The 17,381-nt window shown below is 46.5% G+C and overlaps 3 protein-coding genes across 9 annotated transcripts; 1 reads left to right on the top strand and 2 right to left on the bottom strand.

Moving 5' to 3' along the window:
• Positions 1–692: 692 nt before the first annotated feature.
• On the bottom strand, positions 693–2,956 carry LOC6540669 (tetraspanin-17). Of its 3 annotated transcripts, XM_001968840.3 has the most exons (6): positions 2,564–2,956; positions 2,423–2,503; positions 2,084–2,362; positions 1,900–2,010; positions 1,489–1,599; positions 693–1,412 (listed from the first exon to the last, which is right to left on the bottom strand). In XM_001968840.3, the coding sequence occupies exons 1-6, from the start codon at positions 2,849–2,851 to the stop codon at positions 1,344–1,346; spliced, it is 939 nt and encodes a 312-aa protein (XP_001968876.1). In that variant the 5' UTR covers positions 2,852–2,956; the 3' UTR covers positions 693–1,343. The 3 variants fall into 3 exon arrangements, with proteins under 3 accessions (XP_001968876.1, XP_015015359.1, XP_026834714.1); XM_015159873.2 differs by lacking the exon at positions 1,489–1,599; XM_026978913.1 differs by lacking the exon at positions 1,900–2,010.
• Positions 2,957–3,650: 694 nt separating this feature from the next.
• Positions 3,651–13,243, top strand: LOC6540673 (lysine-specific demethylase lid). Of its 4 annotated transcripts, none has more exons than XM_015159608.2 (5): positions 3,651–3,786; positions 6,677–8,185; positions 8,339–9,753; positions 9,876–10,751; positions 10,816–13,243. In XM_015159608.2, exons 2-5 carry the CDS (start codon positions 6,718–6,720, stop codon positions 12,577–12,579), a joined length of 5,523 nt encoding a protein of 1,840 aa, XP_015015094.1. In that variant the 5' UTR covers positions 3,651–3,786; positions 6,677–6,717; the 3' UTR covers positions 12,580–13,243. The 4 variants fall into 4 exon arrangements, with proteins under 4 accessions (XP_015015094.1, XP_026834135.1, XP_001968875.1 ...); XM_026978334.1 differs by having other exon boundaries at positions 3,664–3,959; XM_001968839.3 differs by having other exon boundaries at positions 3,665–3,893.
• Positions 13,244–14,450: 1,207 nt separating this feature from the next.
• On the bottom strand, positions 14,451–16,926 carry LOC6540675 (sphingolipid delta(4)-desaturase DES1). Of its 2 annotated transcripts, none has more exons than XM_001968838.3 (2): positions 16,350–16,926; positions 14,451–15,631 (listed from the first exon to the last, which is right to left on the bottom strand). In XM_001968838.3, the coding sequence occupies exons 1-2, from the start codon at positions 16,745–16,747 to the stop codon at positions 15,064–15,066; spliced, it is 966 nt and encodes a 321-aa protein (XP_001968874.1). In that variant the 5' UTR covers positions 16,748–16,926; the 3' UTR covers positions 14,451–15,063. The 2 variants fall into 2 exon arrangements, with proteins under 2 accessions (XP_001968874.1, XP_026835056.1); XM_026979255.1 differs by lacking the exon at positions 16,350–16,926 and adding an exon at positions 15,971–16,013.
• Between the last annotated feature and the right edge of the window lie 455 nt (positions 16,927–17,381).

Raw genomic sequence — 17,381 nt, 5'->3', positions numbered from 1 at the left:
GTTGGATACTGTTAGTTAAATTAGTTATATTTTTAATCTGACTAAGATTGGCGGTTATCTAAAGTTATTCAAGTGACAGTTCATTGGACCTTCCAGCTATTTGGAGAACACAGAAATGTAATACTCTGTTCGGGGCAGTGGCGTTTATAATCTTCATTACTTTTGATTAGAATGTTTGCGAAAATGTATAAATAATACTAACATCAGAGTCACTGAATACTACGTCTCTTTGCAATATAGATTTAAAAAGGTACAAGAGCGAATCAATGTTTTCCTTGTGAATCATGTTACAAGTGCGCTTCTAAGCAATTAAACCAGCAATTGACTTACTTGTTACTCAATTATAATTGCATGTTGCAAAAATATATTCATATGCTGTATAGCTAACCATTTGTGCATAAATTTAGTTCAAGCTCATTAATATTAATACGCAAGTGGTATTGCTTTTTCCATTTCTCGATCTGTGATATTGACATTTTCACAGAACTGCATTTTGTTCTTCGCTTATAAAAATAACTATTATTTTGAAGACAAAAATACGTTGTGCTAGGTTGTATTTGCTCAGTTTAGGATTGAGATTCGTGGTTTGTTCATTCGTTTTGTTGGAAATTGTTGCATTTAATTTCGGTTTCTCTATACTTTTCTTTAAAAATATATCACAGCTGCATTTCAAGATAAATTTTTTCATTTTTCCTATGCCTCCTTTCACTTTCTTGTAAAATGTTTAGAAAATCTATTTAAAATGTTTTGCTTTTTTTTTGTTCTCATTTGTTCTTGGGCAAAGGGAAGCCGACGTAAAAACAGCAACAAATTTGGCAACCTAGTTAATATTAGTCAATGTCCACGAAGACGGAATGCGTTTGCTTTAGTTAGACACATAGCGTACTCTTGAGTATAAAAGGGATTATGGGTTAAACTGGGTCGAGTTTATGGACGCAAAAAGTAGATAAATCGTGGAAGTGAAATCTAACCCATGAACATTTTATGCCAGTACTGGTAAGCAACGTATATCCCGGAAATCAGCTTTTACGCATTTGTGTTTTTCTTATCAAAAGCGGAGGTTCAATCGTAATTTCCGGAACATAGTTCGAATGGCAATAGCGTAAAGAATTGTTCATGGACTAGATTCTACCAGCGATTTTCGTGCATCCAAATCGATCCACCCTAGTGCGGGTTTACAAGGAATGTATAGTATAGTTAACGAACCGGAGCGTAGATGAGTAGTTACAGATTCTTGTTTGAAGTTGGTGGATGCTCCACGTTGCTTACCTCGAAGTTCCCCCAAATCCTTCGCCGCCTTGGGTGTCCTTCTAAATGGCCGTTGGAGCAGGCAGAGCCATTTGTCAGTGCCACTTTGATTTTTGAGTGTAGATATCGGCACGCAGGTTCTGAGCAAAGCAAATGCCCAAAATCTATAAAAAGTGTATCGTTATTAGAATGATCATGTGCATTTTCATAGTGGGGTAAATAATTAAATCAAACAGAAACCTGGAAAAACATCAGAACTATAACAGTAGTGGAAATAATAATCAAGTTGTTATCCATCCATTCTTCGCCTGCTTGAACACAGCCCTTTTCATAGATTATTTTGGACAACTCCTGGTAGGAAAATAAAAGGTCCATGAAAAGAGAACAAAATATAAAAATAAATAAATTCTGTGAGAAATTATAAAACATAAAGTTGCAACTACATTTCGTTAGTCTCAACGTTCAAAGCAATAATTAAAACCACATTTTCAAACATACAAAAAAATGATACTGATTCACGGCGAAAGCTTTTCAGAAAATTGGGTACAAGGTTTTCGAAATTTGGCAAAACCGCTCATTTAAACTAAAATAGCAAAGTTAAAATTTCTAGATTCTAAATACACAACGACTATAGAAATCAGTGTTTTGCACCTGCAGGATCAGCAGAGCCACGCAACCGATCGCCACACTAATAAGATGCGCCTCCAGCCAATCCTCGCCAGCGCGCAAGCAGCCACGCTCATGTATATTCCTATCCACCGGCTGCATGCGTACAATTCGTGGGTAATTTACAATATTTTGCGAAAAGACAGGGTAAAGCAACTAGAAGACTTACGTGTCCTTCCTTTCGAACATCGTATCCGCATTGCTTGTTTTTGATCACCTCCTGGGGACGCCGGCGGCAGCAGGAGAAGGGCACCCCGCACGCCTCCCTGCTGCCAATAGCGATGGACGAGCAATTAAAGTAGTTGTTGCTGTCCCAGTCCTTTGGGCCATCAATGCCGCAACACTGCAGCCAATCCTCCTGGATCCAGTCAATGAGATTCTGCTGGTCTGCGTCCTCGCGATAGTGGCGGATGAAGGCCTTCAGTCCCTCGGTGGCCTGGTCTTTGATCTGGAAAAGGTAAGTCTTAGTAGTCGTTCGCTTGAGTAGTGGCCTTCAAATCGAACTCACCCAACCCTTGTCCTTGAGCACGAAGGCCACGGCACAAAAGCCGATCTCTGCGATAAGCAGGACACTCAGGAAGATGGCGTACTGCAAGCGGAAACCAGAAGATCAGGATCAAGAGGAATCAACTAACAATGGAATACCCACCGCCCCCAGGAGGCAGGTGTTCTCGCGCAAGGCGCCCACGCTGCCCATGAATCCCAGCAAGAAGGTGACGCCACCCAGGACAATGAGCACGAAGGCCGGGTCCAGGGCGATGAAGTGCAGCCGATAAATGTTGCGGAACATGCCCTTCTCGCTCCAGGCCCAGATGCCAATGGAGAGGACCAGCAGGGCCGAGAGCCACAGGATCACATTGCTGGAAAACAGAAGGTACTTCAGGCAGCAGCTGATTTCACTGGTCTCGCGGCGGAACTTGCGCACAGCAGCTGGCATTGCTCCAATTTTAACAATAATAAATATGGCCAAAAGGAAACAAAAACGTATGAAATTCTGCTCGCCAGTGTGACCGTGACTGCACTTTTTTTATCACGCAGTGTGACCGCTGCGACTACGGTACAAATATTACCGTTCCCTTACAAAACCGCCATTTTGTCCAAAGCTTATGCACATTAAAACTTGGATGGATGTTCTTCCAGCTCATTTTGTTTTTGTAGTCACAATTGAATCAACAATGAATTTTACAGAAACAAAAAAAAATAAAACAAAAATAATTCGTTAATACGAATTACTTTTGATTATCCAAAAATCTACAGTACTAGAAATCTGTTGAACTTTTTGTTACTGTCAAAATAGTTGACACAACAGAGGTTTATTTGTTTTGTTATTTATCAAAGGCATAACTTCAGTGTGTAAAAGCTAACAGCGGTTCCATATAGCACACATTGTCCTAATATAATTGTAAGCCAAGTATGTTTTGCACACATGCAAAATATTAATATTAATAATATTAATATATTAATAATAATTATTAATTAATTATTAATAATTATTAATTAATATTAATATTGATAAACTAACCGTGCGTATATGCATGATGGATCCCCATTGAAACAATTGTCGGTGAACCGACATAGTTTTAATCGCGTCGCCAGCTAGACTGAGTAATGCCTCTGACCGAAGCGCTCTTGATTCCAATGCGTGTACGAAACAATAAACGGGTGGATCGGAGATAAGAACGGATCCGATGCGTCGACCTCCGATAAGAAAGTGATTTTGATTTGAAAGCCAGTGCTGAACAACGCCGCCAGGGACTGGTATTTTTCCGAACTTTAATGGGGCAAATCAGCGTTTCTGGCACTTCGACGACGGGTCACACTGGACACATGTAGCAGGAAAAAACGCAGACATCGGAGAAAGAAATCAGAAAAGTAAATTCGCATTAAATCCAGCTCGCCAGCGCCGTGCTCGGTGGTTTTATGGAACACTCATTTCGATCACATAGCGAGCGTGCGCGGCCCAACTTCCTATGACGACAGTGAGTTTTTGCCCAGTGTAGGGTGCCCAGTACCCCAGCCAAGTGCGAGTGTATGCGTGCCAGTGTGTGAGTTTGAGGGCACTTCTGATGGCTGAAAACGTTTAATTAGCAGCGAAAAGCGATAAACTAGCTAAACGCAAACGCCCACCTGGCCAAGTCGGTGGATATAGATCAGGAAAAGTGCGGATTGCAGACTCTGCGTTGGCCAACAGCGAAAACAACCCCCCGCACTAGTCCGTGGAAAATGTTTGTATGTGTGTTCCCTCTGCTGGCAGCGCAATCGGGACTCCGAAAATCCGTAATAATTGTGAAAATCCGGCCAGAATTTAATGGCAGTTCGCGGCTAGGTTAGGAACCACGTCGCCCATGGAATAGATTACGGTGGAAATCCGCGGACGGAAAATCGCGCACCAATTGCATACGCCACCAGAGCAGCGACAGCGCTGCAAAGTGCGTTGCGTCGCTGCCCGGTCGCCATCATAGCAAAAAATATTGTGATCCCACGCCTGGAAAACCTACATATGTACATATGCCACTGGGGCCATCAAGTTTATAGTGGATATATAGCGCCAGTTGGGCTATTCGCGGGGAGTTACTATTTCGAAAAGTACAGTGCTGCATTCACCTTCCAAAAAAAAAAAAAAAACAGCTCAGCTTTTCTGTTTCCGCTCCCCGCCCCCCGCTGGAAATGTGCAATATGGCAGGGCAAATGCGTAAAAAGTTACGTTCCTGCTAGAAAGTAACCAATATATCCAGTGCTAATTTCGCCCAATCCATCCATATTTATGTACATGCTCGGATGTGCGAATGTGTGTGCCTGTGTATTCGCGTACCTGTGTCTGTCGTCGTGCCCCGTGTCCGTGTAAGCTGTTTGTTTGTGCCCGTGTAAGCTGCGTGCGGGTGTGTGTGCGCGGCTGAAAATGGAAATTATATAAAAGAAGCTTTCGGCTTAGGCTGCTTTTCCGAGCGATCGGCGGTCGCAGAACAGGAAATCAGTTTCCCCCGCACCCCAAAACAATAGCAATAACAGCGAACAGCTGGTTGCAGTTTGAAAAACGACACTTGCCACGCCGTGCACCCCAATCAATAATCCGAAATCGTAATCCACCGATTTTGATTTGGAACGGATTCGCGTAGAAATAATATCCCATTATCCCGAGCAGCGCAGTAAACGCAGCATGCCTCTGCCGGCGTCGCTGCCGCCGATGTACTTTGCTCACTTGATACACAAAAACGGTACTCGTCGTCGCTCATCTCGCTCTCTCTAGGAGAGAGCGGGCTCTTCCTGATCAAGCACACGGGAAACTATACACACACACACTCACACACGCACTGCCAGTCAGTCAGGCAAGCACACATTGCCCACCCACTTTTACTCCCTTTTTGGTGGTGGCAGCGGTGGCCGTGGCGCCCCACATTCGGGCGAGAGTGTGTGTGCGGCACAACAACCACCAAAGCAAAGCTCTGCCCCGGCGGCTTCCTTTTGTCTAGCTGACAAACGCGAAAAATCAGTTGGGAACTCCAGCCGGAAGTTGAAGTTGGCAGCGAATTTCAACATGGCTTCGTTTCCGCTTCTGGATTTCGTCAGCTGAATTCGGAAAAATAGCAGCTTTCACCTTTTGCTCAGTGTATGTGTGCGTGCGCGTGTGTGTGTGAAGGTCCTGTGTGCAGAATGTTTTGAATACAATGCGTATAATCCCCTTGTACACACTCGGTGTATACATGTTCCCTATTGAATTTGTAAGTTTATTGGTCGCTATGTTATACATACACACGGCCAGGAAATCCCCCCTGTTCGTGTCCGGGGTTGTGCCTGTATTGGCGTGCTCCACTTTTGTATGCAACAAATTCAGTGCTGCTGGCTAATCGCCGCTGCATTCTCGCTCTCTCTCACTCTCTACCTATTACTCCTCGGGAGAAGTAAGCATGCGAGAAGGGCATTACTAGGTGCAGTTACCTAGGTCCAGTCCAGTTGCCCGTCCTGCGATCCCGCCGGCGGCACGGGATACAACCTCGCAATCGAAGTAAGCGTTGCACTTGCACCGTCGCAAAGTCGTGTTTTCACCTCCGTAAATGTTTGTTTACCTGCGAGGGTTGAGTGCAGGCACCAAAACACATACAAACACACACACACACAGGTGTGCGGCGATTTGATGTAGATACAGTGGGCCACAGGGGTTCCCTATCCGATCAATAGGAGCGGTAGAAAAGTGCAACAGCGACGCCAGTTCTCGGTGGATAATAACCAATCTAAATCTGTCGACGGGGCAACGATTCGTTAATTAATGCAAGGGACGCGGGGTGGGAGTGTGTGTATCTGAAAAGCCACCATAATAGCACAACCAACAACAAGTAACCCCTAGCTGTTGAAATATGCTTACTTATATCAAAACTGAAGTACCTAATATCGCCATCTACCACAAAAAATGTCTCATTTCTTGAGTTATTGCAAATAAACATAAACTTTCACTGGCTTAAAAGTCAAATGGAAATAACGTTGTAATTAAGGCGAATTTAATTGATAAATTAGGTCGATAAAAAATAAAACAACAGTCAATAAGCCTTTGCTTACGAGCAACTTTAGTTGATGAATACTGTAGTTGAAGCGAAAATAAACTAAAATAAGTAAACTTTCAAGGCGTGTGGCTCAGAGCTGCCACAATAATTAAATAACCGAGACAGGTCTTTCAACCCTAGCAACGAAAACAACCTGTCCAAAGGGCATTTAATATTACCAAGTTGTGAACTCCTGAACTCATCCGTAACTACTTTCTCCATTTTAGAACCGAGCGCAATAAATCGAATCTGAACTCATCTTAAAGCCATGTCCGCCAAGACTGAGGCGGACAACACGACGGCCGCCAACTCCGGCGGCGGAGGCGGAGCAGTCGGGAGCGGCACATCATCCGCCGGCGGCGCATCCGCGAACGGAACAGCCACTCCGGCACGCCGCCTGCGCACCCGTAACTCAACGGGCAACGGAACCAATAGCGGAAGCGAGTCCGTAAAGAAGTCCAACGCCAACGACGAGCCCTCGACCCCAGTCACCCCGGCAGGAGCAACAGGATCTCACAACCATGTTCCGCCAGGAGCCTCTCCGGCGGTTATTGAACGGCCTATGCCCAGTGTTCCCATGAATCACGCCAGCAGCAGTGTGTCAGCCAGCAAAAAGTACCACAATAGCTGTCCACATCCCACGCCCACGCCTGCGCCCACTGGGCACAAGAAGTCGGTGCACACGCAGCCGCATAGCACCAACAAGTTTGACCAGGGAAAGAACGAAGAGTTCCACTTCGATACGCCGCCAGAGTGCCCCGTTTTCCGGCCCACAACTGAGGAGTTCAAGAATCCGCTGGCCTACATCAGCAAGATCCGCTCCATAGCTGAGAAGTGCGGAATTGCAAAGATCCTGCCGCCGGCCACCTGGTCGCCGCCGTTTGCGGTGGACGTGGACAAGCTACGCTTCGTGCCACGTGTCCAGCGCCTGAATGAGCTGGAGGCCAAGACGCGCGTCAAACTCAACTTCCTTGATCAGATCGCAAAGTTTTGGGAGCTGCAAGGCTCTTCGCTAAAGATCCCAATGGTGGAGCGCAAGGCCCTTGACTTGTACACGCTGCACCGCATCGTGCAGGAGGAGGGGGGCATGGAGCAAACCACAAAGGATCGCAAGTGGGCCAAGGTGGCCAACCGGATGCAGTACCCTTCCAGCAAAAGTGTGGGCGCCACCCTGAAGGCGCACTACGAACGCATCTTGCATCCCTTTGAGGTATACACGTCGGGAAAGGTTCTAGGACCCAACGCAGCCTCGTCTGGATCTGGTGGCTCGCCCGTCAAGTTGGAGGATGGGAGCGGAACCGACTATAAAGCCCATGAAATTCCCACACGGCAGCAAATAGCGCCGCCCAACGAGACAAACACACGCCGCTCTAAGCGTTTCGGTAACTCCAATGCCAGCTGCGGCCTGAGTGGCGTCACACCAACGACAAAGCCATCCGCGGGCGTCTTTGTCAAGACGGAGACCAAGGAAGAATTTAAGAGGGATCTCCTCAGCAGCTTCAATGCTGTTAACAGCGGCGGCTCGCCATTGGCCACTGGCACTTCAGCAAACACTCGCGGAGCTAGCCAGAAGAAGGGCGGAGAGCCTCCAGCCCTAATCGTAGACCCACTGATGAAGTACATTTGCCACATCTGCAATCGCGGCGATGTCGAGGAGTCTATGCTGCTTTGCGATGGCTGCGACGACAGCTACCACACCTTTTGCCTGTTGCCGCCTCTGACCAGTATACCCAAAGGTAATAATCTTTACACACAGTTTCCTAAATGTTCTTACAACAAAATAAACTATTTAAACAAAGGCCATTTTTTTTATATTACCTAGATTAAAGAGTTACAATTGAGTCTCATATACTAATGCGAAAAAAACATTTTCTTCTTATGCGTTTTAGGCGAATGGCTTTGCCCGCGCTGCGTCGTCGAGGAAGTAAGCAAACCGCAGGAGGCGTTTGGTTTTGAGCAGGCCGAGAGGGAATACACTCTGCAGCAGTTTGGCCAAATGGCTGACCAGTTCAAGCAAGAATACTTCCGCAAGCCGGTACACTTGGTGCCCACTGAGATGGTGGAGCGTGAGTTTTGGCGCATCGTATCTTCTATCGATGAAGACGTTACCGTCGAGTATGGAGCGGACTTGCACACAATGGATCACGGCTCCGGGTTTCCCACTAAGAGCTCGTTATATTTGTTGCCGGGCGACCAAGAGTATGCAGAGTCAAGCTGGAACCTTAACAATTTGCCGCTGCTGGAGGATTCTATTCTGGGCCACATTAACGCCGACATTAGCGGCATGAACGCTCCGTGGATGTATGTGGGCATGTGCTTCGCAGCCTTCTGCTGGCACAACGAGGACCACTGGAGCTACTCCATCAACTATCTTCACTGGGGAGAACCAAAAACCTGGTACGGTGTTCCGGGGTCCTGTGCTGAACAATTTGAAGAGACCATGAAGCAGGCAGCTCCCGAACTTTTTTCATCGCAGCCCGATCTGCTTCACCAGCTGGTGACCATAATGAACCCAAACATTTTGATGAACAATCGTGTACCGGTATTCCGCACCGATCAGCATGCTGGCGAGTTTGTGATCACCTTCCCCAGGGCCTATCATGCAGGCTTTAACCAAGGCTATAACTTCGCGGAGGCCGTCAATTTTGCACCAGCCGATTGGCTGAAGATGGGGCGCGAGTGTGTTAACCACTATTCCATGCTCCGCCGTTTCTGTGTCTTCTCGCACGACGAGCTCGTCTGCAAGATGGCTCTGGAGCCAGCGAAGCTTACCTTTGGCATCGCTACTGCCTGCTACATCGACATGGCCGAAATGGTCGACACGGAGAAGAAACTGCGCAAATCACTTCTAGAGTGGGGCGTCACCCGCGCTGAACGTCGCGCCTTCGAGCTGGTGAACGACGATGAGCGCCATTGCCAAGAGTGCAACACCACGTGCTTCCTGTCGGCGGTGGCCTGCGAGTGCAACGACAAGTTGATTGTCTGTCTGCGCCACTACACAGTGCTCTGCGGCTGTGCTCCTGAGAAGCACACCCTGATATATCGCTATACACTGGACGAGATGCCGCTGATGCTGCAGAAACTGAAGGTGAAGGCGCACAGCTTCGAGCGATGGCTTTCACGTTGCCGTGACATAGTCGATGCACATACACCCACCTCGGTGACCCTGCAGGAACTGCAGGAGTTGTGCAAGGAGGCTGAGACGAAAAAGTTCCCCTCCTCGCTGCTCATCGATCGGCTTAATGCAGCGGCCGTCGAGGCAGAGAAATGCGTCACAGTCATACAACAACTGGGCATCAATAAGGTTAGTTCACCTATTCTACACTTTGTAATATCTTATTATGATATCTTGCCACTTATTTGTTTATACGCTAGCCAAATATCCGCCTAAATTAGCTTACCTCTAATTCTATATCCATTTATCAGGTGCGAACTCGCTCGGACCACAACCAGGAAGCTGCTCAGTACAAGCTAACCATGGAGGAGCTAGAGCTGTTCGTTCAAGAAATCGATAATCTCTGCTGCATCATTGACGAGGGCGCTTCGGTGCGAGAGCTGCTTGTTTTGGGAAAACAGTTTGTGGAGCGATCCGAGGGCCAGCTGCTGTTATCGCTCGAGTCGCTGGAGGAGAGTGAGCTCGAAACGTTAATAAACGAAGGTAGCTCCTTGCGCATCGAACTGCAACAGCTCGACCAACTACAGAAGCGACTGAAGCAGTGCAAGTGGTACAAGCGCTCGCAGGGATTGAGGGAGACCAGCTCGAAGCTGACCTACCAAGACGTGAAGAATCTGCTGCACATGGCGGCTGCTGACCTTGATCCCACGGATCCGTATGTCGACAAGGAGATGCGTAAATTGCAACAGATCGGTGCCGATATCGAAGCCTGGGAATCGCAGGCGGCCAAGTATTTCCGACGACTGACTCAACAGCACGAGTTGGGCGAAATCGAGCAGTTCTTGAAATCGGCCTCCGACATCAATGGTCAAGTGCCTTCGCACGGACTGTTGAAGGATGCACTGCGAAAGGCGCGTGAGTGGCTACGGGCCGTTGAGCAGCTACAGCAAAACAACCACGTCACATATTGCCACACACTGGAGGCAATGATCGAGCGCGGCATGAACATACCCATTCAGCTGGAGGAGCTGAGCCGCATGCAGGGACACCTAAACAGTGCACATCAATGGAAGGACAACACAGCGTGTGCCTTCCTTAAGAAGGGCACCTTCTATACGCTCTTAGAGGTTCTCATGCCCCGGTCGGACGCCATCAATATAGACTCGGATCTCAAGCCGCGCTTCCAGGTAATTATGACCCTACAATTCTAAACCATACCGTTCAATAATTTGTATATATTTTGTTATGCAGGATGATTTTCTGAAAGAGAAAAATCCAGCGGAGATTGTGGCCAGCTTCAAGCACGCTGAGGAGCAGGAGCTGCTGGATATGCGCGAGCTTCGACGACAAAACTTAAGCAAAAACCCTATGCGCGATATGTTCTGCCTGTGCAAGTCCGAGTTCCGAAACTTAATGTTCAATTGTCAGTTGTGCCGCGATTGGTTTCACGAGGACTGCGTCCCACCGCCCTCAACCGCACATCAGAATGGAATTGTTAATGGGGGATCAGGACCAGGTACGAATCGACCGAAGTGGCTATGCCCGAGCTGTGTGCGCTCGAAGCGACCGCGCCTAGAAACCATCCTTCCGCTACTCGTCCAGTTGCAGCAACTGCCCATCCGTTTGCCCGAAGACGAAGCGTTGCGTTGCCTGGCGGAGCGTGCGATGAATTGGCAGGATCGGGCCAGGAAGGCTCTTAGCAGTCCTGACGTCAGTGCGGCCCAAGAAGCGATTCTGGCTCAGCAGCAGCAAAAGCGGCGCTCCGAAGGAGGATCAGGGGTGGGCAATATCAGTAGTCCACGAAAGCCACGTCGACGTGGCAGCCTGACGAAAGAGGCAAGTGGTTCCACAGAGTCCGATGCGGATGACGATGACGACGACGATGAATGCCGTCTTCGAATCGTCGAAGACAACTTTAGCAACGATGAAGATGAGCCACGTACCGTTCCCGCGACCTCCACCGTCAACTCCGATCTCCTCAAGCTGCTGTCCGACAGTGAAATTGAAAATTTGCTTGACCTGATGATGGAGGGCGACCTGTTAGAGGTATCCTTAGACGAAACGCAAGAACTGTGGCGAATTCTAGAAACGATGCCGCCTACCTTGCTGCAAGCGGAGGCCATGGAGCGAGTTGTCCAGTACATGCAGCGTCAGCGGCAACAGCAACCAAATCCGCTGCCCACATCCGGCGCCGAAGACTCAAACGATAGTCTGATGGTACAAAATAGTCCCAATAGCAACAGCAACAGTGGTGGGGCAACGGGATCTGCGAGCAACAGCGGACGCAACAAGAAGAGGCGCTCCAACGACGCCAGCGGCAACTCAGTCGTGCCGCGCAAGAAGCAGAACACACCGAAGCAGACGCCGGGCAAGAAGGGATCAGCGGCAGCGGGTCGCAAGAGCGATGCTAAGGCATCGCCAGCAGCATCGACAACACCGGGTGCGGATGCCGATGCCGAGAACAAGCAGGCCAACGGCGGTAATACGAACTCCAGTACTGGATCAGTTGGTGGCAATTCTGCGACGACTACGCCCACACCCGGCTCGACGCACAAAAAGCGCAAGCGCACCTCTACAACCGCCACCACCAACAACAACAATAATAATAATAACAACACGAACAATAGCAACAGCAGTACCAACATCAACAGCAACACTACCAGCGCCCAGGGAGCAGCCACTGGAGGCACTAACTCGACTGTCGGTCAAAAGAAGCACGCGCCACGGTCTCAGCAGGCGGCGCAAGAGGACGACGAGGAGGAGTGCCGGGCGGAGAACTGCCACAAGCCCACCGGGCGAGAGGTGGACTGGGTGCAGTGCGACGGCGGCTGCAACGAATGGTTTCACATGTACTGTGTGGGCCTCAATCGCAGCCAGATAAAGCCGGACGACGACTATATCTGCATCCGATGCACCAAGACGGTAGCCATCGGAACACAGGGCTCCGGTCACAGTATGAGCGTAGCGTCCACGACGACGCCGGGAAAGCAGCGGGCGGTGCAATCGGCGCGGTAGAGTAAAGTATAGAGTTCAGGAGTTGCCGGGTCGATAAGTTTTAGATTTTGCAGTAACAGCCGATTGTGTTTTACGCATGATGTACTACTAAACACCCGATAAAGGCCGTCTACCGGTATTTACTAAGTTTAGTAAAGTCACTTGAGAGTTTTTGTAGTACATATTTACCAATTATCGCTATATTTACGCATCCACAACGTAAAACACATTTGAAAACGACCTAAACACAAAAAAAAAAACAAAAACAAAAAAAAAAGAACAACAAAAAACAAAACAAAAGGAAAGTAAGAATCAAGAATAGGGATTATTAATTAAGTAAAAGAGAAGAAATGCAAACAAAGCAACACAACTATTTGTTTTTGTACAATTCAGCCCATTTTTACGTTCGTTAAACGTTCTTTTAATTTTATAATATATTTTACCATTACCTGCTATTCTTAGTTTTTGTTAATTTAATTCACTTTTTGTGTTCGCCTCTCGAGTTTTGGTTCAATGCGCACGCGAAGTTTTCTTGCGCTTTATTTTACTTTTCCCCCTAACGGAAGGCGAAGGCGACTCTCGTTTTACTTTTGTACATTTTTGTTTACTTAAGGTTGCGAGCAAAAACCCTCAAACATTAAGAATCTTCCACTTTTACGCGTGGCGCCTTGTAGACTCTCCTTTCTTTGTATGTTCTTGTTTATCCCCATTAAAAATATTAAAGAAACAAACAAACAACAGCAAAAAAAACGAAAATAAAATCCTGTTAATAAAACGATCATACAAAACAAAAATTCAGTATACATTTAAGTTTACATTTAAAATACAATGAAAAGTGTATAATTTTTAATTTATAATTAGTAAGTTGACTAGAAATCCAGCAACGTGGAAGTAAATACAAATTACAAAACAGAAAAAAAAATTACAAAAAAATTGCAAAACATCTTGGTAATATTAACGTACAACAATAAACACAGTGAATTATGCAATTGAAAAAGCAGACAAAAAAACGAAAAACACTTTGTAAAATCATTTTTTAAATGTGTATAAATAACTCAAGCTGACAAATGTGCAGGTTCTAATTGCAAGCAACCCAAGATAAACGTTAACGGAAACAAAACAGAGCCCTAAACATATTAAGGATAATAATTTTATTTCATTAAGCAGTAATGTACGATTGATTTCAATGAATGATCCAAAAATATAAAAAACATTTGCCCTCACGATACCTTCCCCCAACAAAATATATAATTCTATAATTTAAATAAATTATATATAAATAGTATTTAAAAGAACCCGTGTGTCGCTGTCAGTTATTTCGATCGTGCTAATGGTAGGTATTTCAAGAACTAGCCTTCTTATAAAAGGGATGCACTGTGATCCACGTCTACGGCATGTGGACATTACTCATTCAGCTGAAAATACACTGAATAAATGTTAAGCAAAGAATTCCCAAGAATTGATATGCATGATAGTAATATGTATACATAGCTATAGGGTTCTCCGTAGATTAGGACTGACTAACTAAAACTTCAAAGACCAAATCTTTTCAAGAGCTCGTAGATTGATTTGTCGCATGGATGATACACCGCAGTAAAGATAACACAGAAGGCTAGATTAACTAATTAAAGCGTACATAGTTTGGTGTGAAAGCAGGAAAACATGCTCCATCTCCTAAGTGTCCAGTTTAAAGGCGAATTCTCCAGGGTCCGGCAATTATCTAGCAAGCAATTCATATAACCGAATTGCCACCATGTCGTTCCACAGGTGCTTATCGAAATTATTATGATCAGTTGATAGCTATGTGCCCACATGACGTGCGACATGCAATCGTCGTTAGCAATAACTTTTCAAGCTTCAAAAAGTTTAATTGGTCACAGAGTCGTTACAAATACGATGTTATTATTTATTGCATTATTTTGCTTACAAGTTTAAAGTGTATTCTGTACATGCAGCCACCCCGGCAAATTAGTTAGACTTTATTCTTAGGTAACAGTTTCAAGAGTTTATCAAAAATAGTAGTTGGTTGCTTGATTAGTGGCTTGCTGTTGGCCGGGGTGGCGATAAGGAATAATCACACCAAATCGAGTCTGCACATAATGATTTGAAAGCAATATAAATATGTATCGAAAATACTAAGACAATAGTATAATAGGACAAATATTACACACTAGGTTTAACAGGCTTTCCAATTTATGAGGTAACAATTAATTAAAGCGCTCAATAGTGTCTCTCAGTTAGGCCAACGAACCTAACGAAGCTCACACTCTAGCATTAATACCAAAATCTATATCCACGTAATTGTTCATATCAGCCGCTGCAAGTGTCTGAGTACCTTTATCTAATCACAGCGATTAGCTGGCGCTGTGTGCTTGTGGTTGTTCCCCTTATTTCTTCTGCATCCGCTGTAAATGTCTCTACGTTGTATATATACATAAAAAAGCCGCTTTAGGTCTAACGCTGAGATTACATTCATGGCATGAAACCTTGAATAGCATCGATGGCCTAGGAGGCCAGGCCGCGCTGGCGTCGCTTGACGCGTGCGTAAGGTCCCACTGCTGGGTCCATGATGAAGTCGTAAAGAACCCGGGTCCAGCTGGTGTGCTGTGGCATTGTTTCGTAGAATTCCTTGGCGATGCGCTTAACCTCTGGCAGCCTGGAGCCGGGCACCGCCGGGAAGTCGTGATGCTCGTTGTGGTAGCCCACATTAAAGGTGATCCAGTTGAGCGGACCGTAGTAAGAGTAGGTCTCGAAGCCCTTGGCGAACATGTAATGCTCCGAGATAAAGTGTCCGGCCACCGGGTGCAGTCCCATGGCGAGAATACTACCGATCAGCAGATAGGCCAGGGGTTTCCAGCCCAAGAAGTAAACGATCAGGGCGTTGAAAGTCAGCTGCACCACGGTGTTAATAATTTCCAGGCGATTTGGGGGCTTCGGGTTAATCACCAGTGGACGGAAAATGTAGAAGAACGGCTGCAGGCACACCCACAGAAACTTTCCAAATGTGGTGTCAAACAGGCGCGCCTCCAGCAGTGTGGGTATGTCCGTGTCAATTGCCTCATCACCTTGGTAACTGAAAGGACAAAATAAACGTTATAATTATATGACATTTTAGAATGCTGATAGTCATCGAGAAAGTAAATGGTTTGTTGGATATCAACTACAGGATTTATTTTAGACTTAGTTGGGACTCAGGAGCGAACATTCGGATTGGGATTGGGACTTTGTTGAACGACAATCAATGATCCGGCCAATGGTGCACCTGAGCGATAAGATAAACGCTATCTGTGACTAGAAACTTAGTGAATGTGGGTGACCGTAAACATAAACAACAGTCATAAAATCATATTGAAAAATCTTTGGGAACTATTTTGCGGAAAGCGACGCGGTGACTCAACTGAACTCGACTTACAGCCGGGAAGTCGAGTGGCAAATCACTGAGCTACGTGACCAATTCAGCGCCTATTCGGATACACATATAACTACAGCCTTATCTAATCGGCGCAATTAAGACGCACTCGAACGAACGCCCGGCAAAATGGAACAACATGAAAACTGATTCACAAGTTTGCGGGAAAAATTCACGTGAAACCCAATAGAGAGCGGACAGTGTTGGGCCACACAAGCCGGCTTTGTAATGAACAAATTCAAACAGCCCCCTGTCGACCAATGGGATGGTGTTTTCGCTGTTTACTGTGTGACTACGCCCTTGTAACCAGAGAAAAGTATTAATACCCATGTGTGCGTGAGGGTGGGGTGTAGGGCATGAATTCGAACCGATTGGCACGTACCGGTGATGTTCCAGGTGGTACTTCTTGAAGGAAATGCTCATTGGCAGCCCGATGGGCAGGTTGCAGATGAAGCCCAGTATCCGGTTGTGCATGGGCCGGCTGTGTCCAAAGGCCAGATTGTGCGAGATCTCGTGCACGGCCAGCATTAGCGAGTGGTTGACGATGCCCCCGAAGCAGTAGGCGGCCACGATGAGCCACGACCACGACAGTTCCTTCACGACGAACAGCGCCAGGATCTGGACGAGCACCATAGCGCCGGCCACCCACTTGAAGTTGGGGTCGTGGCCAAACAGCTTCTTGATCTGCGGGTACTTCTCCAGAATGATCTTGCGCCGCGAGGCGTGCGGCTCCTCCGTGTACACCCACTCGAAGTCGGTGCGCGAAACTTTCTGGCCCATCTTGGACAGTTGGACTGGTTGCGGTTCTAGGTTCTTGTTACGGGTGACGTGCTACAGGTCGGTGTTAGTTGGCCAACATTATCGACCGGCGCGAGGAAGGAAACTGTCCAAACGTCCAACTGGGCGGATTGAAAAATTAATATGACCTTACGTGATAGGGCTGAAAACCGAACCGATAGATTGTCGATAACTTCACTACAGCAATTCAATCGATATGACGATGTGAAGGCTTAACGAAATGCAACGTACCCACTGCGTTGTAACCCTATATGCACTGAGCGGTATTTCAAAACAAGTTTTCTAAACTTACTACAACTTTTGGGATCCAACTCGCTGATTATGGTGAAGCCTACGAAGCTTTTTACTAAACAAGGTTTAGGTTTTCAAAAGTTACGTATGCGAACATTACAGATTCATAAAAACTCTGCCTACTAACTCTTTGGAAGCACCTACATTTATCAGGTTGTTTTGAGATATGAAATTTACTTCCCTCTTGCTTACTGCACGTTAACATAGCATGATCTACGAAATCGCCCAACTGTGGCTATCCACAGCTATATGAAATCATGCAAAGTACCCAATCACAGCAACCGTATCATTTTTAGAGCGCAATACTGGCCATACCCCGAATGAT

The sequence above is a fragment of the Drosophila erecta genome, unplaced genomic scaffold (genome assembly GCF_003286155.1).
Source record: "Drosophila erecta strain 14021-0224.00,06,07 unplaced genomic scaffold, DereRS2 tig00000055-arrow-pilon, whole genome shotgun sequence".
Lineage (NCBI taxonomy): Eukaryota > Metazoa > Arthropoda > Insecta > Diptera > Drosophilidae > Drosophila > Drosophila erecta.
The sequence above is the reverse complement of the archived record's forward strand: the minus strand, read 5'-3'. Positions and strand labels throughout refer to the sequence as shown.

Excerpts from the sequence above, each read along its gene's own strand:
- LOC6540669 (XM_001968840.3), bottom strand. The coding sequence starts at position 2,851 with ATGCCAGCTGCTGTGCGCAAGTTCCGCCGCGAGACCAGTGAAATCAGC. Across the intron at positions 2,504-2,563 it reads ACACCTGCCTCCTGGGGGCG|TACGCCATCTTCCTGAGTGT; the intron begins GTGGGTATTCCA and ends TTCCGCTTGCAG. Across the intron at positions 2,011-2,083 it reads ATGTTCGAAAGGAAGGACAC|CCGGTGGATAGGAATATACA; the intron begins GTAAGTCTTCTA and ends GTACGCATGCAG.
- LOC6540675 (XM_001968838.3), bottom strand. The coding sequence starts at position 16,747 with ATGGGCCAGAAAGTTTCGCGCACCGACTTCGAGTGGGTGTACACGGAG. Across the intron at positions 15,632-16,349 it reads TACCACCTGGAACATCACCG|TTACCAAGGTGATGAGGCAA; the intron begins GTACGTGCCAAT and ends TTGTCCTTTCAG.
- LOC6540673 (XM_015159608.2), top strand. The coding sequence starts at position 6,718 with ATGTCCGCCAAGACTGAGGCGGACAACACGACGGCCGCCAACTCCGGC. Across the intron at positions 9,754-9,875 it reads AACAACTGGGCATCAATAAG|GTGCGAACTCGCTCGGACCA; the intron begins GTTAGTTCACCT and ends TCCATTTATCAG. Across the intron at positions 10,752-10,815 it reads ATCTCAAGCCGCGCTTCCAG|GATGATTTTCTGAAAGAGAA; the intron begins GTAATTATGACC and ends TTTGTTATGCAG.